The 26,992-nt window shown below is 62.4% G+C and overlaps 4 protein-coding genes across 6 annotated transcripts; all 4 read left to right on the top strand.

The window, feature by feature from the left end:
• Window positions 1-646: 646 nt before the first annotated feature.
• NOTUM (notum, palmitoleoyl-protein carboxylesterase) lies at window positions 647-8,672 on the top strand (the record flags this gene model as incomplete). The annotated part of the gene is made up of 12 exons (XM_080356338.1): window positions 647-1,161; window positions 1,480-1,532; window positions 1,706-1,801; window positions 3,022-3,082; window positions 4,265-4,323; window positions 5,681-5,783; window positions 6,434-6,625; window positions 6,959-7,059; window positions 7,159-7,306; window positions 7,877-7,924; window positions 8,023-8,321; window positions 8,479-8,672. The coding sequence occupies 12 exons, from the start codon at window positions 647-649 to the stop codon at window positions 8,670-8,672; spliced, it is 1,869 nt and encodes a 622-aa protein (XP_080212464.1).
• A 4,180-nt stretch (window positions 8,673-12,852) lies between these two features.
• Window positions 12,853-13,761, top strand: MYADML2 (myeloid associated differentiation marker like 2; the record flags this gene model as incomplete). Its single annotated transcript, XM_080356414.1, has 1 exon — window positions 12,853-13,761. The coding sequence occupies one exon, from the start codon at window positions 12,853-12,855 to the stop codon at window positions 13,759-13,761; it is 909 nt and encodes a 302-aa protein (XP_080212540.1).
• A 3,494-nt stretch (window positions 13,762-17,255) lies between these two features.
• On the top strand, window positions 17,256-19,998 carry PYCR1 (pyrroline-5-carboxylate reductase 1; the record flags this gene model as incomplete). The annotated part of the gene is made up of 7 exons (XM_080356368.1): window positions 17,256-17,322; window positions 17,390-17,460; window positions 17,549-17,728; window positions 18,309-18,530; window positions 19,096-19,188; window positions 19,576-19,739; window positions 19,839-19,998. 7 exons carry the CDS (start codon window positions 17,256-17,258, stop codon window positions 19,996-19,998), a joined length of 957 nt encoding a protein of 318 aa, XP_080212494.1.
• A 2,233-nt stretch (window positions 19,999-22,231) lies between these two features.
• MAFG (MAF bZIP transcription factor G) lies at window positions 22,232-26,992 on the top strand. Of its 3 annotated transcripts, none has more exons than XM_080356424.1 (4): window positions 22,232-22,320; window positions 25,818-25,879; window positions 25,966-26,361; window positions 26,805-26,992. In XM_080356424.1, the coding sequence occupies exons 2-4, from the start codon at window positions 25,844-25,846 to the stop codon at window positions 26,967-26,969; spliced, it is 597 nt and encodes a 198-aa protein (XP_080212550.1). In that variant the 5' UTR covers window positions 22,232-22,320; window positions 25,818-25,843; the 3' UTR covers window positions 26,970-26,992. The 3 variants fall into 3 exon arrangements, with proteins under 3 accessions (XP_080212550.1, XP_080212552.1, XP_080212551.1); XM_080356425.1 differs by lacking the exon at window positions 22,232-22,320 and adding an exon at window positions 23,159-23,282; XM_080356426.1 differs by lacking the exon at window positions 26,805-26,992 and having other exon boundaries at window positions 25,966-26,669.

Raw genomic sequence — 26,992 nt, 5'->3', positions numbered from 1 at the left:
GGCCAAACGACCGTCTCCCGGTTTTCCGCTACCCCTTGCGGGCCGGGGCGAGGCTGGAGCCCCGCACCGCCGGGCAGCCCCCACCAGCCCCGCCGTGAAGGCTCCGCAGCCACCCCCGGGGCGGGTCTCCGCGCCGACGGCGGCCGGGGGGCGCGGGGGCGGCGCGTCCCGCGGGGTGGGGCGGGCGGCACCGCCCACGTGGAGCTTGGAAGGAGCCGCCGTCGGGGCCGCGGGAAGGGGGGGGGAGGCGGGGAGGGGGGTGGGGGACGCGGGCCAGGGGCGCCGCCGCGGGGGCCGCCACGTGCGGGTCCCCGCTTGGCCCGACCCCCGCAGCCGGTCCCGGCGAGAGGACGCTCCGTGTCCCCGCCGCCCCGCAGGCGGGGCTGGCGGGCGCCACGGGCCGCGGCCCCGGCGCCGGCAGGGGCGGCGATGGCGGCGCCGGCGGCGGCGAGCGCGGGGCGCGCCTCGACGGAGCGGCCCGCCGTGCCGGTGCGGCGCAGCGCGGCGCAGACCCCCCGCTCCCTCCGCCTCGCTCCGAGGGGGCGGAGGGCAGGGCAGGGCGGGGGCTGGCCGGCTGCTGCCCCACGCGGCGCCCGGGCTGGCGGCGCCCCCGGCGCGCTCCCCGCGCACTCCGTGCCCCTCTGTCATGCTCGCCGCCTGGGAGCGGGCGGCGGGCTCCTGCGCCGGCAGCCGCGCCGCCGAGCCCTCGTCGTCGGCGCTGCCCTCGCCGCCCGCCGCCGACCCCCATCCCCGCGGGCGGCGCGGCGGGGCGCGGCGGAGCGCGGGCGGCGCTGCCCGCCGCCGGGGGCTGGCTGCCGCCGCGGCGAGCGGCGGGTGGCGGCGGGCGGCGATGGGCACGGCGGCCGTGCACCTCCTGCTGCTGCTGGGGCTGCTGCACGCCGGGCCCGGCGGCGAGGGCAGGAAGGGCTGGCGGCGGCGGGGCCCGGCAGCCCGCGAGCGCGGCGAGGCGGCGGCGGCGGCGGCCGAGAGCTTCCCGCTGGACTTCACGGCCGTGGAGGGCAACATGGACAGCTTCATGGCGCAGGTCAAGAGCCTGGCGCAGTCGCTGTACCCCTGCTCGGCCCAGGCGCTGCCGCACGACCTGCGCCTGCACCTCCTGCACAACGCCTCGGTCACCTGCAACGACGGCAGCCCGGCCGGGTGAGTCCCCGCTCCGCGCGGCCCCGGCGGCCCCGCGCCCCGCCGCGCGCGTCCCCCGCGCCCCGGCCCCGAGGGCGGTGGCGCCACCGCGCGGCGGCGCGCGGCGCGGCGGCGACAGGTGCAGCGGGCGGCTCGCGGGCGGCGGCGGCCCCGGCCCCGGTGCTGCGCCCGGCCCGTCCGGGCCCGGCCCGGCCCGCCGCCCCGCCCTCCGCCCCAACACCCGGCGCGGCCCCGGCGCCGCGGCCCGGCGGGCGTCAAAGCGCTGCGGCCGGGCCCGGCTCCCGCCAACGCCGCCGCCTCCTGGTTGCGTGTCCCCAGGTACTACCTCAAGGAGTCCAAGGGCAGCCGGCGGTGGCTGCTGTTCCTGGAAGGTGAGCGCCGGCGCCTCGGTCCCCCGCGCCGGGCGGGGCCGGGCGGGGCAGGGCGCGGGCAGGCGGCCCGCGGCTGCTGTCGGTGCCCCGACCCCGCGGAGCGGCCGCCCTGGCCCCGGCTCCGCTCCGGGCCCCACTGCCGGGCGGGCGGCTGAGCCCTCTGTCCCTCGCAGGAGGCTGGTACTGCTTCAACAGGGAGAACTGCGACAGCCGCTACGAGACCATGCGGAGGCTCATGAGCTCCAGCGAGTGGCCTGCGACCCGCGTGGGTGAGTTGGCCCCGCTGCGCCGTGGGGACGGGACCCCAGCCCCGCGGCTCAGGGTCCGCCGGGTGCCGCGCAGCCTGATGGGCACAGACGGGCTCTCGCTCCTGCACGAGGCACCCGCGCGAGCTGCTCCTGTGCTCTCTGAGAAGCTTACAGCAGCGCAGGAGTGCGCGCGCGTTGGGACGGGCGCTTTGCAGCGGCAGACGCCGCTGGTTTTTCAACTTGGCCAAAGTGCTGTCTTTACTGTAAATGCACGCACGTACTCAAAAACCTGCTGGGATCCTCAGAGTTGTGGGTTTGAGTTTTGTTTTTTTTAAAGAGACTTTGTGTTTCTCTTAATCATAGAATCATAAAATGGTTTACGTTGGAAAAGACCTCAAGGCTCACGTAGTCCAACCCCTGCCATGGCAGGGCCACATCCCACTAAACCAGGTCGCTCCAAGCCCCGTCCAGCCCAGCCTCGAGCAATTCCGGGGATGGGGCATCCGCAGCTGCTCCAGGCAGCCGGTGCCAGGGCTCCCCGCCCTCACGGGGAGAAATCCTGTCAGAAAAACTGTTCTGGGGCCTCTACTCTGTCTGTCCAGACAGGTGCCCTTTCTCGCGCGCCGCGCCGCACGTGTTTGCCGTTGGCGGGGCTGGCCCTGTGTGCGCGGAGAGGAATCCGATTCACTGCCTGGGTTTGTACCCACAGCCGCATGGTTCCACCTTTTCGCCATTTGCCATTGCACAACTTCCCTTAAGCAACAGTGGTGCTGCTCGGTGTGCAAGTGTACATTTGGTGCACACCTCGAGCATACGTAGCATTTTTGGTGGAGGTAGCACCCTGGACACCCGGCTCTGGACAGCCGGGCTCCTGGTCACCACAGAAATGCTGAGTGTCTCCCTTTCTTCTCTCTGCTTCTGCTCTGGCTTTCCGAACACCCAGACCTCGGCTCTTCACAGATGCTATACTTGCGTATTTTGGAGTTCACCTGCCAGGATCTGTTTTCTGGGGAGGTGCTTAGTTTTAAGTACGTGTAACAGGTTCTATTCTGTGCTACAAGAGGCTTCTGGACAGGCTGAGTCTCCAGCACAAATCAAATCCTGAAAATGTTCCTTACCAGTATTTCATCGTGGATGTTTGTTTTCTGCATGGCCAGGGGTCCCACGTGAGGCTCGTGCCGCTTCCCCGAAGTCACAGACTGTCACCTGTGCATTTCTTGTTTCTTTGTGCCCATCTGCAGGAACTGGGATCCTGTCGTCACAACCAGAAGAAAATCCCCACTGGTGGAACGCAAACATGGTGTAAGGAGGGACGATGATGGGAAATACGTTTATACTCGAACAGCAACTCCTGCCTTTTAGGCTAGCAAGAACGCTACAAAACCAGATAATAACACTTGAGAAAGGAAATGGGATGTTTCCTCATTCGTTCTGTTTCATCTCTCTTAGCAAGGAGCGCTGGCAAGGGCTGGGGAAACTTTAGTCTGGTCTCCTTGGAGTTGTGGGGTGACCTAAGGAAGAGAAACTGGGGACAGCTTAGGGAGCCTCTCAGAGACTGGCCTGAGTGGGGGGCTGGTGGTGTGTTACTCATTTGCCAGTTTGAGGGAGATGTGGAGCAGCTCTTCCAGTTCAAAGAAGAGAAATTAGTTTATATATGCATTTATGTGTGTGGGAAAAGCAGAAGAGAGGGATGTTAATTTTCATTCTGCAAGCTGGAGACACAAATGGGAAGATAACTTCATTCTTGCAAAAAGCTGCAGTGGTTGCAGCCCACGTTTCCACTGCCCGGGCCGGGCGGAGAGCGGAGCACGGGGCTCGGCCGCGGCACCCGCGGACAGCGGGACAGCAGGACAGCGGGGCAGCAGGACAGCGGGACAGCGGGACAGCGGGGCAGCGGGGCAGCGGGGCAGCGGGACAGCGGGACAGCGGGGCAGCGGGACAGCGGGACAGCGGGGCAGCGGGGCAGCGGGACAGCGGGACAGCGGGACAGCGGGGCAGCGGGACAGCGGGGCAGCGGGGCAGCGGGACAGCGGGGCAGCGGGGCAGCGGGGCAGCGGGACAGCGGGACAGCGGGACAGCGGGGCAGCGGGGGCAGCGGGGCAGCGGGACAGCGGGGCAGCGGGGCAGCGGGACAGCGGGGCAGCGGGGCAGCGGGACAGCGGGGCAGCGGGGCAGCGGGGCAGTGGGGCAGCGGGGCGCAGACCTGGGCCCGTGGTTCTGTGCACGGAGCTCGGCGCTTCAGCCAGGCTGGCATGAGACAGGTTATTGGTTGAGTCAAGTCTGTAACTAATGACCGGCATTCAGGAGAAAGCTGAAGACAGTTGTAATTGTCGCTTGGTGTGCAGGAAGGCAGGTTGTCTAACTGGACAAGAAACTCTTCCCTTTTCCCCTCCCCGGTGTTTATTTTCCGCCATTTACTTGACCCTCTCCTCGCCCCTCCTGCGTGTCGCAGCACGCCAGCGCTCACACAGCTCTCTTTTACAGATTCATCCCGTATTGCTCAAGTGATGTTTGGAGTGGAGCCTCCTCCAAGTCTGAGAAAAGTGAGTGTTGCTGATGAGCTGTTGCTGTCCCAGACATCGCACATTAGGGAAATGGCCCGACTTCTGTGAAACTGCCTGAATGAAGAACAGGCTTTTTCTTGCTGAAGGGCAGGAAAGAATATCAAGCCACTTCCAGATAAAACATCCTGATCTCTTTAGCTCGGGCTGTTTTGACATAGCTCAGCGCCGCTGCTTGCAGAGTCGTTACACTGATGCAGTATGCAAGGATCAGAGGAACGAAATTCCTTTCAGATGAATCTCCAGGTTCCAGCACACAGCAAATTCAGTGGTGTAGCTGGGGAACCACGGGTTGTTTCATGCAACTTTGGCTTTGCTGGCCCGAGAGGCAAGTGCAGTGAACTGAGCTTCAGACTTCTCTCGGAGGAGATTTGACCTCTGAAAGGACCTGTCGCCTCAGCCTGAAAGTGTCTTGCAGGTTTCTTTGGGAAACAAATAGTAGCTCATCAGCTGTTGTTTTGGTGAGGACGGAGCTCTTGCAGTGCCTGAAGGCGTCCTCTTCAGGTTAAGCTGCATTTCATGCAGATGAATTGTTCTGCTCATGTACTTCTCTGGGTTTCCCAGCTTCGCTGGGATCGGTGTTTGGGTGCAGTCATGTCAATAGAAGCACCGGGGCCCAGTTCTCTTTGTTCATGGCGGGTTTTCTTTGACTAGAGTGAACTGCTGTTGATACACACTGCTGTGAACAAAAGAATTGGGCCTGAGGTGCCCTGTGAGCGGCACTGGAAAGGCAGACGTACCGCACTTTTCCTTGGGTGGTTCTCTGAGCTCTGGCCTTAAACCAGACGTGGCGTCACCCAGTGTCGCTCTTCGCTAACTCCCACGCCGAGGAGCCAGCCTCTTGCGGATACGGCAGATACACGTTTTGCCACAGTAAGGGACCTTTTCCCTGCACTGTAACGTGTGCTGGTTCCTGCGAGGCGGTTACGCTGCGGCAGACGCGGCTGGGTAGCGGTTTCCGCAGGCGTCGCGTCCTGTGCAGCACTGCCTGTCTGAACTGGGGGCGGCGGGCGCAGTGAGCTGGACCGGGGACCGGGGGGCGGGAAGGCGCGCGTGCTCCCAGCGCCGCTGCCTGCGTTTCCCCCTGCGAGCTTCCCGGTTCTAAGCGCTGCTGTAGGAGGGTGCGTGTCCTGGTCACCCCATGCACCTGCTTTCATGGAAGGCTGTTTTGTACAGGGGGGAGTGTCTCTTGTTAGATGTGCTTGATACTGGTGGAGAAAACAGGCCTGGTTTAATGTTCATAATCCCTTCATAAGGTTCCTAAACATTTGTGGAAGGGAAGCAAAAGTCTTAGCCTGGGCGGGAAACAGTTTTGTTGACACTGAGCTCTCTCTTGCAGATGAATACGCCTTCATGGGAGCGCTGATCATTCAGGAGGTTATAAAGGAGCTGGTGGGAAGAGGCCTGAGCACGGCGAAAGTGCTGCTGCTGGCGGGGAGCAGGTACGCGCAGCCTGGCCCGCGGGCGGCCGCCACGCGAGCGTCAGCGCGGGCCGCGCAGCCCCTGTGCCTCTTCTCGGTTCTCTCCTCGGAGTGGTACAACAGGGCATGATATAATATTATTTCCTCGGAGAAAATGAATAAAAAACCAACAAGGTGGAAGGCTTTGCCAGAGGGAAGGAATGTGTTCATCCTTCCCTGCATCGAGAACGCTGGCTCCTGTTGGCCAGCGCCAGGAGACACGCGTGTCCTGTGAATAGATTTGGGGCGTCTGAATTCAAACGTCAGGCTTGCCTGGCCCGGCGCTGAGGTCACGCTGTGTCGCAGGAGGCTGCGCTGCACTCAGCGCGTGTTGCACGGGGCTGCGATACCGAAGCTGTAAGGGGAGAGCTTGTCTCACTTCGGATTCTTCCGTTGTTTGAGCAGCCAGACCCCTTGCCAGTGCTGCCGTGCATATGCGTATCTCCCAGAAGAAAGAGCAAGAGCAGGATCTGATTTCTGAGGTGTCAGGTTGTTACTCAGCACTGGCGTTATGTGAGTGCAGGGCCTGGGTGAGCAGCAGCGAGTCGCGCGTTGTGCTGGGGGGTGAAGCTGTTGGCTGCTGAGGACGCGCGTCCCAGCCGCTCAGCGGCCGTCCCTCGTTGCCGCCGCAGCGCCGGGGGCACCGGGGTGCTCCTGAACGTGGACCGCGTGGCGCAGCAGCTGCAGGAGATGGGCCACCACGGCGTGCAGGTGCGCGGCCTGGCAGACTCCGGCTGGTTCCTGGACAACAAGCAGTACCGCAGAACCGACTGCATCGACACCATAACGTGTGCGCCAACAGAAGCCATCAGAAGAGGAATAAGGTAGAATCATGCTCTGACGTACATTTTGTAAGGGGTTAGAGTGTGGAGATGACGTCTGCCTTCTTTGTGTCCCTTCATTGTGATCCTTAAAGGGTATTTATCACCTACATCAGTGTTTTTTCAATTATTTTTTTGGAAAAGGCAGTAATTTCAAATCTGGATGTGCAAAAGAATGTAGAAGCTGCAAAATGTGTTTATGGGACAATGTAGCCAAGAAAGAACTCTGCTGTCAGTAAGCTCAGCTCTAACCAGAACAGGAATCGACCGGGATATGGAAAGGCCGTCGTTACGATCACGCTGCGGCTTCCATTCTGTTATTGCTTTGTCTTCCAGATACTGGAATGGTATTGTTCCTGAACGCTGCAAGCTGCAGTTTAAAGAGGGAGAGGAATGGAACTGCTTTTTTGGATACAAGATTTACCCCACGCTTCGATGTAAGTGTCAGAGGAGAGAGATCAAACGTATCCTAGGGTTTCCTCCGTATCCAGAGCTAACCTAGAGCAATTCCCTTTCCATTTCCTTTGTGTCCCCAGGTCCGGTCTTTGTTGTCCAGTGGCTGTTTGACGAGGCCCAGCTGACTGTGGACAACGTTCACCTCACCGGGCAGCCTGTGCAGGAGGGGCAGTGGCTGTACATCCAGAACCTGGGCAGGGAGCTGAGGAACACCCTGAAGGACGTCACGTAAGGGCTTTAGTGAGGAAAGTCTGGCACATTGATTTCTAGGAGGCATTCTTACCCCGCATCGTAGCAGCATTTCTCAGATCCCTGCAGAAATCGATGTTGTAAATTTGGTAGCTATTAGTTAGTACACATCAATAATCTTGTATTTTTCGTGTCTGGACAAGTGGAAAGTAATTTCCAGCTTCACAATTACCAGCTGCCCTTTGTTACCGATGGGGACACGTTTCTGCTTTCCTGCCTCCACGGCGGGTCCGGGGCTCCTTGCCGTTGGCAGCGCCAGCCTCGCGGGCTGGGACGCGCTGGTCACCGAACGTGCGGAGCTGAGGGACAGCGGAGGAGCCGCCGCGCCTCGCTCGCCCCTGCAGGGCAGGCGCTCAGGAGTCTGCTGCTGCAGGGGTGCGCTGTTAGGCAGGATGGAACCCCTCTGCTTCTGGATACTGGCCAGTCCAGCCGGGTTTTGTGTCGTGACAGGGCAGCAAAAATTCCACCCTGTGCCTAGTGTGGCAGGTTCTATTTAGCAGGAGTTACTTTGTCCTTCCAAGACCTAATCCGTGTTTCTTTTTCCCTTAGCGCCAGCTTTGCTCCTGCCTGTTTGTCTCATGAGATCATTACGCGCAAGTGAGTGTTTTTGCAGATGCTGTGACAGGTCAGCGGGGCGGTGGTGCGGGAGGTGACGGGTTGGCCGCCTGGCGCGACCGGCGCGCTTGTCTTTTCAGTCACTGGACGGACATCCAGGTCAAGGGGACGTCGCTGCCCCGCGCCCTGCACTGCTGGGACCGCAGCCTGCACGAGAGCAACAGGAACGGGAAGGTGGCTCTGAAGGGCTGCCCCATCCAGCTGGTCGACAGCTGTCCCTGGCCGCACTGCAACCCCTCGTGCCCCACCATCCGGGACCAGTTCACGGGGCAGGAGATGAACGTGATCCAGTTCCTCATGCACATGGGCTTCGATGTGCAGAAGATGGCGCAGCAGCAGGGCCTGGAGCCCAGCAAGCTCCTGGGGATGCTCAGCAGCGGTACCTAGGACGGGGCAGAGGGCGAGACCGGGAGGAGACTCCAGGCCCTTTCTTCCCACGCTCACGCAGGCAGACGCACGCTCACGCCCGCACACTCGAGCTCACACGCCCACGTGCTCACACATGCCCACGTGCTCACACACTCTTGCACACTTAGGATGTGTCAAGGAAAACAAGGCAGTTTCTTGCTTACACTATTTGACCGGAGCGCGGTACCGCCAGGCGCCGTTGGCGCGCTCTCCGGCGTGCCGCGAGGCAGCCTGGCCCGGGGAGCAGCGCAGCCAGAGCAGCAGCGATGATAACCTTCCGCAGGCCTGGGACTTCTTCCCTTGCCGTGATTTTACATCGTAGACTGGACACAAGTGGTGAAGAAGCAAGCACTGGATTTCTTTTGTCCAGCCAGAAGTGAAGGAATGGCTACATGGCTCCTGGAGTTCGGCGTCTCACGAGTCGTGACGTGCGAACGCAGGACGCGTGCTAGGGATGGACGCTCTTGTACTCAATTTACTTCCATATTATTTTATAAAATGACTTTTTATTACTTTTTTAAACTAAGCAAGAAATATAAATGATATTGTTTTGTAACATATTTTTTTTAAATAACGAAGAAACTTCTTGCTACTTCGGCAACATGGACATATTTATTTTAATATGTAAAACGCTATTTATAAGGGCTCACCAGAGAACCATACGTATGCCTTTGTAAAGCTGTATATGCTGCTCATTTGGGTGATCACCTGATGATCGCCTTGTGCCTGGGAGAGGACTGCGGGTGATATTGATGTTTTGTAATGATTAGACTTCGGTGTTCCCCTTGCGTTGGCTTTGTCGTCGTTTCTCTGATGAAGAGGTTGTAATAGCAGGTCTGAGTGCAGAGACTGTCGCTCGGCACCTGACGTTTGCACAGTTGCGCAGCGTTCTCAGCCCGCCGGGTGTTCACAGTGCTGTGTGTTAAGATGCAGGGAGATCCGGTTTTGCAGCAAAGGCCTCTGTCTGTGCTAGTGAGAGGAACACTTGATCGGGCCGCCCGGCCTGTCTTTGAACGGGGAAATCTGGAACATAAAAGGCAGAGAACAAGACAAGTGCCAACATATTTCTGTTCTTGTAGTTGTTTGTGAACACACCCACCCCAGAACACGGAGAAGCCCCTTTGGTGGCGATGGGAGGGGAGCGGGGAGGGCCGGGATGTGGCTGGGGAGCCGGCGGCCGTTCAGTCCTTCAGGGCAGCTGCAGGGGCGGCTGGTGCACACCAACCCGCACGGGGCTGGATTCACATCCACTGCACGGCCGTGCACACCAACCCGCACGGGGCTGGATTCACATCCACTGCACGGCCGTGCACACCAACCTGCACGGGGCTGGATTCACATCCACTGCACGGCCGTGCACACAAACCTGCACGGGGCTGGATTCACATCCACTGCACGGCCGTGCACACCAACCTGCACGGGGCTGGATTCACATCCACTGCACGGCCGTGCACACCAACCTGCACGGGGCTGGATTCACATCCACTGCACGGCCGTGCACACCAACCCGCACGGGGCTGGATTCACATCCACTGCACGGCCGTGCACACCAACCCGCACGGGGCTGGATTCACATCCACTGCACGGCCGTGCACACCAACCCGCACGGGGCTGGATTCACATCCACTCTGCACCAGTTCTTGGTACCGACTTTGCATTTGCTTGTGCTTGTGTGGTTACACAACGTGTAGGCCACAGAAAATTAGGGCCTGATTCTAGAAAAATTCCATGCGCTTTCAAAATAGGGCAAGGCTGGAAAATACAGCACCATGTGTTTGTACTCTCAGATCTTGTGACTGGAGGAGACGCTTCCTCTGAGAGGGACACGTTGTCTCCAAAAGCATCACATGATTGAACGGAATTCAGCTGCAACCAAGAAGGCACCAGCCGAGAGCAGGATGTATAGATCTGTGTGCGAACCAGTCCGGAGCGGGCGCGGGGCTCGCCCGCAGCCGGGAGCGCGGGGCCGCCGCCCGCTGCTCGGGAGGGCACGCGACGCCGGTGACCTCCGCCGGTGTCGGTGCCGCAGCGCAGGGCCGGGCCCGCCCGGGGCCCGCAGCGCCCCCGCCGGGCGGCGGCAGCCGGAGCCGCAGGCACAGCCGCAGGCACAGCCGCAGGCACAGCCGGAGCCACAGGCACAGCCGCAGGCACAGCCGGAGCCGCAGGCACAGCCGCAGGCACAGCCGGAGCCGCAGGCACAGCCGGAGCCGCAGGCACAGTCGCAGGCACAGCCGGAGCCGCAGCCGCAGGCACAGCCACAGGCACAGCCGGAGCCGCAGGCACAGCCGCAGGCACAGCCGGAGCCGCAGCCGCAGGCACAGCCGGAGCCGCAGGCACAGCCGCAGGCACAGCCGCACACAGCGCCCGGCGGGCCGGACAGCGCCCCGCGCGCAGCCGGCAGCTCTGCTGGGGGGATCAGCGCCGGGGGCAGGGGGGCGAGACCCGGTGCAAGCGCTTCACCTGCGGCTGCTTGGCTCTGGCTGCATTTCCTGGTTGTTGTGATGTTAATTGTTCGGCTTCCACCCCAAATGAATGCATGTTTTGTTCATTCAGGCCAGAGGCCTTGTTAAGGGAAGTGGGAGGGGCTCTTGTGCAAGAGACAGTGAGGTTACGAGATGGTGACAAAGCTGAAGGCAGGTATAATTTTGCCGTAACATCCACAAAACGTGTACCGTTGTCATGTGAATAATCCCATAAAGTTATCCCTGGATTCCCAGGTGCTGACCGTGAGCTGCTGAGCTGCTGTGGCCTTTGGTTTTCCCGTCAGCAGCCGTGCTGCCGCCCGCAGCTGCAGCTGAGCGCCTGGCAGCAGCAGCGCCGCCTCAAACGGATCCTGCCCGGCCCGGTCCCGGCTGCTCCGCCCCCGGTGCCGCTGCCCTGTGGGTACAACCGCGCGCATCTGCAGCACAAGTCTCGCCAGTGGTGACTCCGGGGCGGAAACAATCCCCGCCAGGTGCAACTTTGCTGCTGTTTCTTCAAAATCTGAGATCAGTGTCGTGATCCGGCTGGCAGAGCAGTTGTGCAGGATAAGGCGCTCTCGTCAGCTCTTCTTTATAGTATCTGGTGTCTCGTGGCAATTCATTGGTGGGTGTCACATAATTACATTAATATAGCAATAAGAAATGATGATATTAAGCAATTACTGTTGTTACCGAGCATGAGGCTTGATGACAGCTCCCAGTTAGGAAGTTACAGACCCTGTCAGCACAGCTGATGATGATCTTGAACCATTTGAAGGGTTTTAAGGCTCTGGGCTGGCCCTGGTCGGGCTGGGTCCCTGCAGTGGTGCTGAGCTTCAGGACAGCCCCGCGTCCGTGCCAGTGGGTGCCGTGCTGGCCGGTGGGTGAGGAGCCAGCAGTGCTGAGCTGAGCTGAGCAAGGAACGTTTCTACTGTGTTGTGCTTTTTCTTTTCCCCATTCTGAAACTACGTCAGAATTCTTTTTAGGGGCTTTTAGAATGAGAATGAAGAGACTTTTGGGTTGAGGCCAAGTCTGGGAAATGTATGCCAGAAATGGCTACTGCAGCAAGCCCTGGTGGAGCAGGAGGAGGGTTTGACACTGCAGAGTGAAATCTCTGCTCCAAAACAGAGCTAAGAATATCAAAGCAGGTTTTTTGTTTGGTTGTTGTTTTATCATTTTGTTTTGGTTTTTACAATTTTATTTGGTTTCAGCATTCAGAGATACAAGAATAACTGGTCCTGTATAAGTAAAACAGAGACAGGAGGAGTTCGTGGGGCAGCGAGGTCCAGTGCTGGGAGCCTCACAGCCCCGAGCTCCGGCTGCTGCTCAGAGCCCGTCAGGTGAATATCCCACGCTGAGTCAGCGTTTACCGCAGCCCCGGCCAAACCCCTTCACGGGGCTCGTGCCCCCGCGCGGGGTTGGGGCTCCGAGGCGCAGCTCCTGCCCCGGCCCAGGGCCCGTGGGACAGCGGCGGGTTCGGTGACCCGAACGCGGCAGGGGAACGGCAGGATGATAATCGGGAGCCTCTGATGGAGCTCACAGTTTCAGTGTTAAATAACAGCAGCTCATGGCAGTTGAGGGGGGCAGGACTCATTCCAGAACTATTAATATAGCCCCTATTTATACACCGAGGTGCCTGCAAATGGTGCAGCAGAGAGCCACAGCTGCAGAGCTAAAATGGAATAAATGTCACCTCCGGGAGAAAGTGATCCCGTCGGCCACCGTGGGGGAACGGAGACGGCGGAGGGAGCAGGCGCGGGGCAGGTCTGAGACTCGCGGCAGCGGAGCCGGTCGCAGCAGAGCTGGTCGCAGCAGCAGAGCCGATCGCAGCGCCGCGGCAGAGCAGCCGTCCCTCCCTGCAGCAGCCGAGGCTGCCAGGACGCACACGCAGCATCTCGCGCAGCAGCTCCCGCAGCGGCAGAGAGCGGCGGGGACTCGGCTGCCGCTCTGCCAGGCCGGTCCCGGCAGCGGCTCGGACAAAGGAGCAGGACCCTGAAAGGGCGTCTGGGGATCCTGAAGGGCATTGTCTGCGGGACTGGGAGGATGATGGAGAGCACGGGAGGGCCATATCTGAACACGGCTGCCGTGACGTCCCCTGTGGGAATCGCTCGTTTGCTGCAGATGACGTTTGGATGCACCACATTCAGCCTGGTTGCTCACCAGGGGGGATTCAGCGCGGCGTACGGCACTTTCTGCATGTTTGTCTGGACCTTCTGCTTCGCCATCACTGTCTTCATCATCACCTGTGAATTCACGCACCTGCACAGCTGCCTGAGCATTTCCTGGGGAAACTTCACGGCCGCTTTTGCCATGCTCGCCACGCTCATGTCCGTGACGGCCGCGGTGATCTACCCGCTCTACTTCGTCCAGCTGGGCTGTTACCCCATCGGCTGTGAGGTGAGAGACTTCCGCATTGCAGCCAGTGTCTTCGCGGGGCTTCTGTTCATCGCGTACGCCGCCGAGGTGTTCTTCACCAGGGCGAAACCGGGACAAGTCACCAGCTACATGGCCACTGTCTCCGGGCTCCTGAAAATCGTGCAGGCGTTTGTGGCCTGCATCATCTTCGGGGCGCTGGTAAACGACAGCCAGTACAGCAAGCACGTGGCGACGCAGTGGTGCGTGGCCGTCTACAGCTTCTGCTTCGTGGTGACGGTGGTGGTGGTGGCCTTCAGCGTCACAGGTAGGACGGCCTTGCTGTGGTTCCCCTTTGAGCGCTCGGTGGTGGTCTACACCCTCGGCGCCGTGCTGCTGTACGTCAGTGCCGCCGTCATCTGGCCGGTCTTCTGCTTCGACAGCAAGTACGGCTCCCCGCGGCGCCCCGGCGCCTGCGCCAAGGGCAAGTGCCCCTGGGACAGCCAGCTGGTGGTCGCCATCTTCACCTACGTTAACCTGCTGCTCTACGTGGCGGACTTGGCGTACTCCCAGCGCATCCGCTTCGTCTCGCACCTCTGAGACGGTTCTGCCGCCGCGGAGCCGCAGCAGCCGCGGGGGGAGGCGGGAAGGCGGCGCCGATCGGGATGTGCGCGAAAAGCATCAACCGAGGTCAAGCCTGACCAGAGCAGCGAATGAAGGACCTGCAGCGAGGGGGCCGCCTCCCACCCGCACCGCGCGCCTCGAGCCCGGCGAGGCCTGCGGGACGGCTCCTCGCTGCCGCGGCCGCCTGCGCGCTCACCCCGACCATCGCACCAACACCGACGGGTTTGAAACCGCTACCAACGCTGAGCTGTGATCCAGTGACTACCCAGGAAATGGGAAAGTTAAAAGCTGCAGCAAGGAGCAGCAGCTCCGCAGCTGGAAAACAACCCTCGCAGTCTGGGTTGGTCTGGGCTGTGTGGTCAGACCGAAATGCTTGCAAGTGTGGGAAATTCCAGTCGGGACGTTTCTGAGAACTTCACAGTTGCAATAGCGTTTTGAAGATTACCAGTCCTTTGCCCTCCTCTCCTTTGCAGTTTACCGCACACAGATAATATCCTCAAGCATGGGACGTTCCTATTTAGCCAACACCGAGTCACTGCAGAAATGAAAATGTGTGGGTTTGGGCTGTACAGCCGTGGAACGGTGCAGAACGGAGCCGACCTGCGAACCAACGGGCGGAACCTGGCGTCCCCGCACAAGCGGGACCAGAAGGGACCTTGGCAGGTGCTTTGTGTCTGTTCATATGCCACGGTTTCTTTGTACTGATGTCAATAACATTTTCCCGAAAGCTTACAGATAAATTTGTGGGGGGAAATGGAGAAAGGAATGTGGAGATCAATTGTTCTCGCAGTGCTGGATAAAAGCTCAAACTGGGGGTCGCGGATGGGATGGGATGTGACAAAACTTGTGTCCGATGGCACCAAACGGGGAGCGCAGGCTCGACCAGGCGCCGGATTCCCCGGCTCCCAGCGCCGCGCTGCCCCGGCGCCGCCGGCAGCCGGGGGCTCCGGAGCCCCGCAGCGCACGGCTCAGGCTCCAGGCTGCGCAGGGTGAGACGCGGCTTTCTGATGCAGGGAGAAAGCGGAGTGCGCTGAGTACTCGTGCAGAAAGAAGCAGGCTAGATTGGTTTGATTAATATCTGAAGTAGGTGGCTGTCAGAAGCAAGATTCTTTTTTTAACCAAATTAAAGCTGAAGGGCAGACTCACTGCATCTCCAGATATTTGTGTACTTTCATCTGGCTTTCCATGCAGCTTTTATTTCCCCAGACATAGCCCTTCTGCTTTCTGTTGGAAAGCACAGCTCAATTCATTGTGATGTTTAAAGCCTGAACACAGCCCCAAAAAAGTACATAGACAAGACAGCCAAGACCTCAGACTGACATTCCTTGTAGCACAGTCACTCAGGAAAAAGGAAGGAAATCCACTTTTCATCAGTGCTTTGTGCAGGGTTTGGAAAGCAAAGGAAAAAGCGGTTGGGACAGGTTGTGTTGGCTGATTCTGCTCCCAAGAAAGGAGCAGCTTTCAGCAGCCGAACGAGGAGCCCGGGGAGCGGGTGAAGCAGCAGCGCAGGGCGCGCGCCGCGCTGCCCGCCGAGCGGTTTCTGCCGCGCGGGCCGGCAGGCGGGGGGTGGCGGGCGCAGCGGCGGCCGCTGGCGCGGACAGACCCGGCTCCACCGGCTGTCCACGTAAAATGCGACCGGAGAGCTTTATTTCTTGCCACGCAACAAATGAAGGGGTTGTACAAATGAGAAACGCTAACTCGGGAAAAGAAATGCCTTCGTGTTGGAGAGGGCGGTGCGCAGAGCGGGCGGTGACCACAGAGGAGCCTCGGGCGCTGCTGATTGATTCCTTTAAACCAGCCAGCCTGCCCGGATGAAGCCGTGTCGCACACAAACAGGTGACTGTGGACCTTCATGGCTTCTGCTATAGAATTAAACCTGCAGCCCCAGGAGTATTTCCTACCGAAAGCACCTGCGGTGCCCGGGGGGCGGGGGCGGGGCAGGTGCCCAGGCAGGGGCTGCTGCTCCCCAGGGGCGACACCGCGAGTCTCTCGGGTGCTGAGCGCGGTCACCAAGGTCCTCAGGCGGCTCACGCTTTCCTCAGCTACGCGACTTATCCGCTGCCGGGGACGTGACGAAGGGCCCAAGAGAAACAGGTAACTGGGAGACAACGGGGGTAATATTTAGTGTCTTCACAGTAAGGAGGAAACAGGATTGAACACGGAAATCATGGAGAAGACAAGTCACTGCCAAGAACAGCGTGTTCAGATTTAGCTTTCTCATCTGCCAGCCAAAGACTGAGCAAAAAATGTTAGCATGGTCAAAATGGCAAAAAAAGATTGTGTGGACAACAATCCCTTCTTTTAGGAGGAAAAAACAACCCCAAACCTCATGCTTCAGTGGTTAAAACACTAACCATTGGAAACTATGAGATTACCCAATCTAGGGCAGAGAACATCCGATATCTGCTTAATGTGAGTTTACCAACCAGCCCTGTCGTGATTCACCTAATTAAAACCTCCTCCATTTCCAGAGCTCATCTTTCCCCTTAATTAATAAATCGGGATCAAGTAACTTGCCGTAAAACGGGCTTCCTAAGACCCCCTAATCCTGTTTTGGCAAACCCGCGTCGGAATGCCAGCGCGCTCGCCCGGGACCGCGGGCTGTGCCGGCAGCGGCCCGCGCGGCTCCCGGCGCCCCAGCCTGAGGCGTGCGGGCAGACGCCGGGTCTCCGAGGGGCCGGGGTGCTCGGCGCTGCAGGCCGGGCTCGGGGCTCGGGGCTCGGCGCCCGGCGCAGCCGTCCCGGACACACCGAGGCTCCTTTGTCAATGGGACAGGAAGAAACAGGCGAAGCGGAGAACAAGCCTGGCCCGCGCGGCAGGTGACAGCTCTGCAGGGGCGCCTGGGGCCGCCGCGACACCACCTGCCCGGCTACCGGGTCACAACAGCCCGGCTGGACCGCGGGAAACCCCTTTACTCAGCAGATCTAGCCGCGGCCCCGGGCACACGGGGCTGCCGCGACCCCGGGTCCGGCGGCGCAACCGGCCCCGCGGCGGGCGAGCGCCGGGGGGGGGCACAGGGCGGCGAGGACTAAGTGCCCCCTGGCCGGGCCGCTCGGGGCCGGTAACGGGATGAACCGGGGCCCGGGAGGCGCCGCCCGAAGCTTCCAGAAGGGCGCGCGCTGCCGTCCGTGGCTGCGGCGGGGCGACAGCGCCGCCTGGCGGCGCGGCGTGGCACACGGCGCCCGTAGGCGGTGAATGATGCAACACCCGACGCCGGTTGCGCCAATAGCTGCCGAGCGCCGCGCCGGTGGCCACGCCCCTCGGCCCTGATTGGAGGGAGGCCGCCGAGGCCCCGCCCCGCCGCTCGCCGATTTGCTGCGCGCCGGCGCCCCGCCCCGCTGCCACGCGGCACCGCCTCTCTGCGCGGCGCGCGGCCACGTGGAGGCGGCGGGGGCGGCGGGAACGAGACCCGGACTGCGGCTGCGGCTGCTGCTGCGGCTACTGCTGCTGCTGCTGCTGCTGCGTCCGCCATGAGCGTGGGGTTCATCGGCGCCGGGCAGCTCGCCTTCGCCCTGGCCAGGGGCTTCACGGCGGCAGGTGGGTTCGGGGGCGGGCGGCGCCGGGCCGCCGAGCCGCTGGCGCTGACACGCGGTGCCGTTCGCAGGGATCCTGGCCGCGCACAAGATCACGGCGAGCTCCCCGGACACCGACCTGCCCACCGTGAGCGGGCTGCGGGTGAGTGCGGGCGGGCGGCGGGCGGCGGCGCTCCCCCCGGCGGGCCGCCCCGGGCGACAGCGGTGCCGTTTGTCCCCAACCGCTGCAGAAAATGGGCGTGAACTTCACGGTGAGCAACAAGGACACGGTGAAGAGCAGCGACGTCCTGTTCCTGGCCGTGAAGCCGCCCATCATCCCCTTCATCCTGGAGGAAGTGGGCCCCGACATCGAGCCCCGCCACATCGTGGTCTCCTGTGCGGCCGGTGTCACCATTAGCTCTATCGAGAAGGTGAGGGGTGTCGGGGCTGGGGACCGTGAGACACCGGCCTGGGCCGGTCCTGCTGCTCCGGCCCCTCAGGAGCTGCTGCAAGGGACACACATCGCTTGTGCTTCCTAGGACCAAACTCGTGCTGCAGCCAACCAGTTGCTTGGATCACCTTTGCCTGTGATCAGAGAAAGTCTTTGTGCCAGGTCTTTTGTTACATGAGGTGCTGTCAGATCTTCTTTCTCTCAGCAGAGGTGGGTCATCACCCCCGAGTTTCTGCAGATGTGGTGCTCAGTGTCTGCAGGAGCTGCTTTTGGGACTCGTGGGTTGAGGTGGGAACGTGGCGTTCCGGGTGTTGTTCCCAGTGGCAGCTCTGCCCACGTTCCTATTTGCTGGTACTGCAGAAGACTTCGCGTTTGAGGTTGTGCTGCTCTGGCTCAAAGCAGGGAGTTTGCCATACAGGAGGCCCTTCCCTCAGCTTGTGTTGTTCTTGCCCCTGGGGAGTCCCTTCCTAGACAGCCTGCCTGGTATGCCAGACACGCATTAAAGCTCATTTTTCTCCTTCCTTTCTTTGTCTCTTTCTCGGATAATTTTCTGCCCTAAGAAACTCTCTACCTTCTGCCCCACACCAAAAGTGATCAGGTGTATGACCAACACCCCTGTGATTGTCCGGGAAGGCGCTACCGTCTATGCCACTGGGACTCACGCAGATGTGGAGGACGGGAAGCTCTTGGAGCAGCTGATGGCCAGTGTCGGCTTCTGCACCGAGGTGGAAGAGGACCTGATAGACGCCGTAACGGGGCTCAGTGGCAGCGGCCCAGCGTATGTATGTGCTGCTTCCTCAACTTGTGGCACTCCTAGGGCGAGCAGTAGGCTCTGCATGCGGTGAAAGCCTGTGCAACTTCAGTTTGTCATTTCTTGTTTTTCTTGTCACATTCGTGATGGAACATGCGACACAGGTGTCCAGTTCATAACCAGCTTATAGCCAGTCTGGGTCAACAACAAAGGTGTGTTATCAATCAGATGAGTCTGGAGTCCACAGCCGGTGTGCAGTGTCCACGTGGCACAGGCTCACAGCAGCACACAAGGGCTGGGGTTGGAAGCGACCTCTGGAGATCATCCAGTCCAGCCCACCCATGTCCATGCTGCAAAATGTGGGCCTGTAGTCAGTATGACACAGAAGCTGAGTTTCTCGCACCCCGCACTCCTGCGCTGGAACCAGCGTGCGGGAAGCCTGGCACGGCCCCTGTGCAGTACTGAGGCGGCTCTTGTCAAGTGTGTCAGCGACAGGAGGCATGATGTGATCCTGGCGCTCGGGGTTCTCTCCTCCCTGGGAATAGCAGTCTTGGAGTAGAGACACCGAGTCACGTTTTTCCTCTGTCCGGTCTCAGGCATTCACTGCCCTGGATGCTCTGGCGGACGGAGGAGTGAAGATGGGGCTCCCTCGCAGGCTGGCGGTGCGACTTGGAGCACAGGCTTTGCTGGTCAGTATTTCCACCTCCAGGACACATCTGGGGCTGTGCCGGCTCTGCGCGGTGTATTCTGCACAGCACGGTTCAAAATGGTCTCAGTTCTCTTCCTGAGTCTGCTTAACAAACCGTGTTGGGTCTGGCTGCCAGCAGTTTTGGGTGAGGGAATGCAGGAGGTGTCAGCAGCAATCTGCGGGTGGTGCGGGAGCTGGGCCTGGGGAACCGTCACTGCTCTGCAGGCTTCCCCAGCTCTGGAAGGAGTGTTGGCAGCCTGGCAGTGGCCCTCGGGCAGGAGCCCAGTTTTGCACGCTGCGTTGGGTGCTGCTCTGGGAACTGGAGAACAGGAGTATTTGACAGTCGGTTCCTCAGCCAGAGCACTGATGGCTGTTTTCGTCACTACAGGGTGCTGCCAAAATGCTGCTGGAATCTGAGCAGCATCCTGGTCAGCTGAAGGACAACGTCTGCTCGCCCGGAGGAGCCACCATCCATGCCCTGCACTTCCTGGAGAGCGGTGGCTTTCGCTCGCTCCTGATCAACGCTGTTGAGGCTTCGTGCATCCGGACAAGGTGGGCACCTGGGAGGTGCCGACGCACCTACAGAACCCGCCCCCACGCTCCCCGTCTCCTCCTTTTGCTATGTCTTTCTCTCCTACCGCCTCATTGCAGGGAGCTGCAGCATGTGGCAGACCAGGAGACGATCTCCCCGGCAGCCATAAAGAAGACTTTGCTGGATAAGGTGAAACTGGAGTCTCCTTCGCTGTCCGTGGCATCTGCCAGCAAAGTCAGTCTGTTCACCAATAAGAGCCCCGGCGGCAAGAAGAACTGACCGGGCTGCATAGTCTGGCTGTGCTGGCCATCGGTCTCCTCCGTGCCCTTTATTTTTTGTAGAAGGAAAAGTGCTCGCTCTGAACGCTGGTGTCCCCATGCCTGGTGTCCCCATGCCTGGCCCCGGGCTCGTGGCAGCTGTGGGGCAGCGCAACGCTGTAGAAGAGGGTCTCACCCTGTAGTGGGGCTGGTGCAAACTGCCCCTGGCTTTGCTGTTCCCTGGTGTGCAGGGGTGATACCAGCATCAGGGCTTCATCGGGGCATTGCTTGTCCAGAAGCCTTTGATACTTGTAGGACAGGCAGTGTTTGTGGTGGCCCGTGCAAAAATGGTTTCTAATAGGGATTTTTAAGACCTTTCAGAATGTCTTTTTGTCTCCAAAGCTTTGAGCCAGGCCTGGATCGCCCTTGCCCCATGCTGCGTGTGCTGTAGGAGCTTGTGTCTTGTCGCTGTCTGCTTTAGCTAGGGCAGATGCTGCGAGATGGTGCGCGCCCCGTTAGAGGCTGGGCCCTCGAGCACCTCTCAGAAGGGACCAAAGTGCCTCTGTCCCGTCACCTGTCGGCCTCGTCTCTGGGAGGCAGACGGTGCGAATGTCTGGACCACGCTGTTTCACTCTCTTCTGGCCGGCCCTTCTCCCTGCTCCCCCTGGTTTGGGGAACCGTGAGCTGCTCTCCCTGTCCCTCCTTTGCCATTCACCAGCCTTGTCTGGTTGGGCAGGCGGAGTAGTGGGTGCTCCCCCTTCCATGTCTATAGGCATGACTGCTCTTCCTCTTTGAATAATAAACTGCTTCTCTGTCAGACCTGCAGCTGCTGTGGCAGGTTGCCGGGGGTCTGTCCCGTCTCCAGCAGCCGTGGGCCCTTGTGGCGGGTTGCCGGGGGTCTGTCCCGTCTCCAGCAGCCGTGGGCCCTTGTGGCGGGTTGCCGGGGGTCTGTCCCGTCTCCAGCAGCCGTGGGCCCTTGTGGCGGGTTGCCGGGGGTCTGTCCCGTCTCCAGCAGCCGTGGGCCCTTGTGGCGGGTTGCCGGGGGTCTGTCCCGTCTCCAGCAGCCGTGGGCCCTTGTGGCGGGTTGCCGGGGGTCTGTCCCGTCTCCAGCAGCCGTGGGCCCTTGTGGCGGGTTGCCGGGGGTCTGTCCCGTCTCCAGCAGCCGTGGGCCCTTGTGGCGGGTTGCCGGGGGTCTGTCCCATCTCCAGCAGCCGTGGGCTCTTGTGGCGGGTTGCCGGGGGTCTGTCCCGTCTCCAGCAGCCGTGGGCCCTTGTGGCGGGTTGCCGGGGGTCTGTCCCGTCTCCAGCAGCCGTGGGCTCTTGTGGCGGGTTGCCGGGGGTCTGTCCCGTCTCCAGCAGCCGTGGGCCCTTGTGGCGGGTTGCCGGGGGTCTGTCCCGTCTCCAGCAGCCGTGGGCTCTTGTGGCGGGTTGCCGGGGGTCTGTCCCGTCTCCAGCAGCCGTGGGCCCTTGTGCTGCCACAGCGAGCGCTCAGGGCCTGCGGAAAACGCGGCTTTGAGGCCGGTGTGTCTGGCGTGGGACCGGGAACCTATCAGCCCGTTTTCCTTGTCACCCATAGCTCCCGAGCAACAACACCAAAGTTATTCTGGGGTTCTGTGCTACCAGTTTTAGAGATTTAAAGAGAAAGGAAGGAGGAAAGCCCGAGTGTCCCCACCCTTGAAGCTTTGCGGTGTTTCTGCCACTGCAGGTGAGAGGAGCAGCAGAAGCGCCGGCCCTGGTGTTGGCGCTTTCCAGCGGGCCCGCGCCGGCCTGGCCCCGCGCCCCGGAGCCGCTGCAGAGCCCTGCAAGCCCGCGTTTTCGGAGGAGAGCGCGGTGCTCCCCGCGCCGCTCGGCGGCTCCGGGACACGGGCGCGGCAGAGCGCTGCGGGACCGGCCGCGCTCCCCGGCACCGGCCGCGCTCCCCGGCACCGGGGCGAAGGCGCAGAGAGCGCGGCGGGGAGCAGCCCCTGGGGAGCGGCGCCCCCTGCCGCGGCTGCTCCTCGCCGTGCGCCGCTGACGCGCGGCAGCCCGAGGGAGGCGGCCGCTCCCCACTGCCCCGGCAGCCGCGGGGCCGCCTGGCAGCGCAGCGCGCCCGGAGGCGGCTGCCGGTGCCGGCAGGACCCCGGGCCCCGGGCCCCGCGCCCGCCCCGCCGGGCCCGCAGGCGCCGCCCCCCGCGCGTCCCCCTGCGGGCCGGGGCGGTTGCGCCGGGCGCTTCATGAATGGAGCCACGTGACCCAAACATCACGTGACGCGTCCGTGAGCGGCGGCGGCGGCGGCGGCTCGCGGCGGCCCGGTCCCTCCCAGCGCGGCCTCCCCGCCCGGCCCGGCCCGGCGGCCCCGTGAGGAGGTGAGCGCCACCGGCCCGGGCTGCGGCGGCGGGCGCGGCCCTGGCACCGGGCGGGGCGGGGCGGCGGGCCGGTCCCCGGGGGCGGGCCGGGGCGGGGCGGGCGCGGCGGGCCCGGGATGGCGGCCGCGGCCGCCGCGGCGGGGCGGCGGGCGCCGCTGACTCACGGCGGGGATCGGGAGCCGCGGCCGCCTCGGCGCCGCCCGCCCCGTCCCCCGCCCCGCGGCCGAGCAACAGGTGCGCGGGGCCGCCGCTCTGGGCCCTGTCCCCGCCCGCCGCCTCCCGGGGCTGCCGGCGGCCGCCCGGGCGCGTCCCGCCCCCCGCCCGCGGCCCCGCCGCCCCGTCCCGCTGCTCCGTGCCCCCGGGGCTCGGCGCGGCCGCGGCCTGGCCCGCAGCGGGTCCCGCGGGGCGGCGGCGCTGCCGCGGGCGGGTGCGGGACCCCGGCGGCTCCTCAGCCGGCGCTGTCTCCCCCCGCGCGGGGCGGGTCTGCTCCCGCGGGAGCCGGCGAGGGGCCGGGCGGGGCGGCGAGCCGCCCGCGTGTCTGTGGGCTGCCCGGGCAGGGGCTCGGCCGCGGGGGGACAGCCCCGCAGCCCCGCTGGCCTCGCCACCGTCATCTCGCCGCCCAGCGCGGCCGGTGCCAACCGGGAACGAGCTGTCGGCCGCGGGGACCGGGTGCGCGGTTCTGGCTGCTGTGCGGAGGGGTCCGGCGGACTCCCCGCCCCGCCGAGCCCCCGGTGCCCGGGGGTGCGAGGAGCCGGCGGGGCTGCGCGGTGCGGCGGCTCCGGGGCGGGGCAGCTCCCTCCGGGCGGGAGGCCGGCTCTGCCGCGGGGCTGCCGGCTGGGGAAGATCGCCGTGAAAGTGCCCTGGGCTGGACGCGAGCCCAGCCGGGCCTCCCGGGCGCCGGGGCACGGCAGAGGCGCCCTCCTGCCTCAGCTGGAACCGGCGGAGTCGGCCGATTTGTTCAGGTTCCTGGGAGGGTTGTGTGAACTAATTCACAAGAAAGCAAACTGAGTACAAAAGCCACACTGAGAGCGTTCTGGGGCGGCGTGCGCGACGCTGCCGGCGAACCGCGCTCCTCTGCCCGCGGGGCCCGTTGTGCAGCGCAGCCCGTGCCCCTGCCTCCCTGCCCCTAAGGACGCCGTCCCCGTCCCCGTCCCTCTCTCCCGCGCGCCTCCGGGCCGGCCTGCGCTGGAACGGGTGACGTCACTGTGTTTACACGGGGCTCGTGGCACGGTTCTACGATCAGGAATGTGGAGAATGGGGCCTGCGTTGAATCATGCGCGGTGCTGTCAGCTCCCTTGTGCTGCCTTTGAGCTGAGCGGAGAATTGGCTGCGCTTGTGCTGAGTTCAGGCCTTTTGAGCTCCGGGGAAATGTGTTGAGGCTGCATTTTCTTCATTGCAGTCATCGCGTTTGGCACTTCTCAGTGTGATCTTTCTTCAGGAAGCTATCAAAAGCTGAGCAATCAGCAGTCTGGAGAGTTAGGCCAAGTTTGGTCTCTGTCTTAGTGCCAGTTCTTTGGGTGTCCTCTCTGCAAGCTGTCTCTGATCCTTCAAATGTGACTCAGAAAATAGTCAACAACTTGTCCCCAGGTTGTTTCTCCCATTCTGCTGACCGAGCTGTGCGGTGCTGCGCCTCCCCTGATCCCCTTGGGCAGGCGGCAGGGAGAGGAGGGATCCCCGGCTGCTCTGGGCACGGTCCTGCTGCAGCTCTGGCTGTGGCGGGAGGCGTCTGCCTGGCGGGGCTGGGCTCCTCGGGGTAAAGGTGCCGTGACTCTGAAGGGTTCAAGCAGAGTTGAAGTGGTGTTGTCAGGGCCCGGGACCAGCCTGTCTGGTGGCGGCTCCTCGCCCCATTGCGGCGCTGCCCGGCGTCATGGCCGCTGCCGTGGCAGAGCCGGACCCGCCGATTCCCCGGGCTGCCCGAGGAGCGCTCTGCCCGGTACCTTGCCTGATGCAGCACGTTTGTTGCCTCGTTTGGTTTGCTCCAGCTCTGATGTAATGAAGCAAGCCTGAGTGCTTGCCAGGCAGCTGGAAATTCTTTAGAGCCACAAGGCAAACACATTTCTGTGGTCCAGCTGGCCGTGCCTGCCTTCGGCTCAGCTCACCAGAGCAGGGTGCAGAGAGGTGCTGCAAGGGAGACATTTCTGATCTCCCCAGTTATTCCTCCCTTGTCCCCTCTTCCCAGCAGCTGTGTCGTTTGCCAAGTAGGAGCGGAGGAAGAAAACACAGCAGTGTGGGAATGAGTGAAGAACTGATTTTATGAAGCAGTTGCTTGTGTGCTGTCTGTTGTGCGACAGCCTGCTTCGCTGCAGCTGCCGCTCTGGGATGGCAAAGTGACTGTCTGCGCCAGCTCTGCGGGCTGCAGCGCACAGCTCACCGGAGCCTTGTCCTAGGGTGTAAACAGCTTCCTCCTGGCAGGCCGGAGACGGGCCCGTCTGCTGCTGTCCCGGGCAGCGCCGGCCCCGTTGCCGCTGGGAGGCGGCAGATGCGGTGCGGGCAGCCTGCGCCACAGCTGGGAGAGCATAAATTCGTATTTGCTGACTTGTGGATCTGTTTCTTGGCTACAGCTGTACATCGGTGCCTCTTACGTTTAGCAAAGCACTCGGAACAAGAGCCTGAGGGCGGGAGGTTTGTAGGGACAGAAACAGGAGCTTGGGTGTGAGTCGCTGTGGAAACAAGCTGGGAATTGCTCTTACCAGTTGGGAGTCCTGTCCCCGCGGCAGTGAAGGAGTCTGCTCTCTGGCTCTGCCCACCCTCAGTCCGTGTTTTCTGATGAGCACACCTTGGCTCTGGAGATAAGGGAGGGAGAAGGTGGTTCTGGGCCCTGGCATTGCCAGGGACCCACAGGGACCCTGTGACCGGCAGGCGGGATCAGCTTGGCGTGGGGGAGAGGCGAAGGCACCGGCCAGCACAGCGCCAGGTCGTCCTTCCGTTCCCTGGGCTGGGTGCAGGGCTTCCACCTGAGCCTGTACGCGCTGGCTCTGCTGGGACGCAGACGCGCCTTGTGTCCCGCCTGCTGGCTGGGACCCCGGGCCACCTGGGCTCTGGGGGCCTCTTCTCCTGCGTGGTTTCCGAGCCGGGCACCTGTTGGAGCGAGCGGCTGCTGTGCTGTGCTCCGAGCGACAAGGATGGGGAGCGGGAGATGCCGAGTGCCAGTGTGCTGAGTCAGCATGACTGGCCCGGAGCAGCGGTGCTCTGGACCCAGCCTGCTGCCTGCCAGGCTATTTTTAAAAACGTGGCTTCCGTGTGTCCTGACTCCTCCTAGTTTTTTAATTTCCCCCACCCCAAGCGAAAAAAGCCCCAGCGTTGCCATGCAGGCTCCGTGGGAGTAGGGGTGTGGAAGGGCAGCAGTTTCTGCTCAGGGACAGGATCTGGCGCTCCTGAGTCCAGCTCGGTCAGGTGCTTGTCGAGTGTTGCCTGGGGAGGGCAGCGGGATGTGCAGCACGGCGCTGGACCCTGCCCCAGGGTCCAGGGGGGCTAACCTGACCTTCCTTCCCTTCCAGAAGCTGCGTGACAAGGCTGTCGTGTTATGACGACCCCCAACAAAGGAAACAAGGCCTTGAAGGTAAAGCGGCGGCGAAGGGAAGGGTGGCGCGTGGCGGGTGCGGGCGCTCGCTCTGTTTCACCAGCGTGTGCCGCCTTCTCTGCCAGGTGAAGCGGGAGCCAGGCGAGAATGGGACCAGCTTGACAGACGAGGAGCTGGTGACCATGTCGGTGCGGGAGCTGAACCAGCATCTGCGGGGCCTGTCGAAGGAGGAGATCATCCAGCTGAAGCAGCGCCGGCGTACGCTCAAGAACCGCGGCTACGCGGCCAGCTGCAGGGTCAAGCGCGTCACCCAGAAGGAGGAACTGGAGAAGCAGAAGGCAGAGCTGCAGCAAGAAGTGGAGAAGCTGGCCTCCGAGAACGCCAGCATGAAAATGGAACTCGATGCTCTCCGCTCCAAATATGAGGCTCTGCAGAACTTCGCCAGAACCGTGGCCCGGAGCCCTGTGACCCCTGTGCGGGGGCCTCTCTCCTCCAGCATGGGCCCCCTCGTCCCCGGCAAGGTTGCGACTACTAGTGTCATCACAATAGTGAAATCCAAAACGGACGCCCGGTCTTAGTGAAGCGAGTGTTGCCTGAGCTTGTCTGTGCAGGGCAATTAGGCACAAAACCAGCCTGGAATCCCCAAAGCACAAACCCTCCCCAGAAGGGTCCGGGTTCCTTCTCCTTGGCCCAGGACTGGCCTGCTGATCACTCCGGTTTTATTTTGTCATGTGCAGATTGGTATGAGCAGTGGTGACGCGTCCCTCGTGCGGTGCAGAGCCTCCCGCCCGGCGCTCTGCGGCCCTCGGGACGGGCTGCCGGACCCCGCTTTTCCAGCCGGAGCCTGCGGCGGGGGCGGCGGTGGCGGCGGGGGCGCGGGGGGGGTCCGGAGGGCTTTTGTGCCGGGGGCCGGGACCCCTCGTGTTCGGTCATTTCCAAAGGCTTCATCTCCTGACTCTTCCAGGTGGTGCCTCTCGGTGCCCGGCTGCTGCCCCTGGAGCTGCTGCTCGTGTCTCCTTCGGTGCCCGTACTTGCAGGTGGGGTGTTCTGTGTCGTGGGTTTTCGTTCCTTTCTAGGTGTGCCTGTGCCCCGCAGGGGGTTCCCCAGACGTGTCGCGTTAGCCGTGTAGAGTAGCCGTGCGGGAGGAGAGAT

The sequence above is a fragment of the Nesoenas mayeri genome, assembly GCF_963082525.1.
Source record: "Nesoenas mayeri genome assembly, chromosome: 19".
NCBI classification, from domain to species: Eukaryota; Metazoa; Chordata; class Aves; order Columbiformes; family Columbidae; genus Nesoenas; species Nesoenas mayeri.
This window is presented reverse-complemented; position numbering and strand designations above follow the sequence as displayed.

What these genes read in the sequence shown, in the direction of transcription:
- MAFG (XM_080356424.1), top strand. Translation starts at nt 25,844, where the DNA reads ATGACGACCCCCAACAAAGGAAACAAGGCCTTGAAG. An exon ending in AAGGAAACAAGGCCTTGAAG is followed by an intron (nt 25,880 to 25,965) that starts GTAAAGCGGCGG and finishes CTTCTCTGCCAG; the next exon opens with GTGAAGCGGGAGCCAGGCGA. An exon ending in GCCCCCTCGTCCCCGGCAAG is followed by an intron (nt 26,362 to 26,804) that starts GTTGCGACTACT and finishes TGACTCTTCCAG; the next exon opens with GTGGTGCCTCTCGGTGCCCG.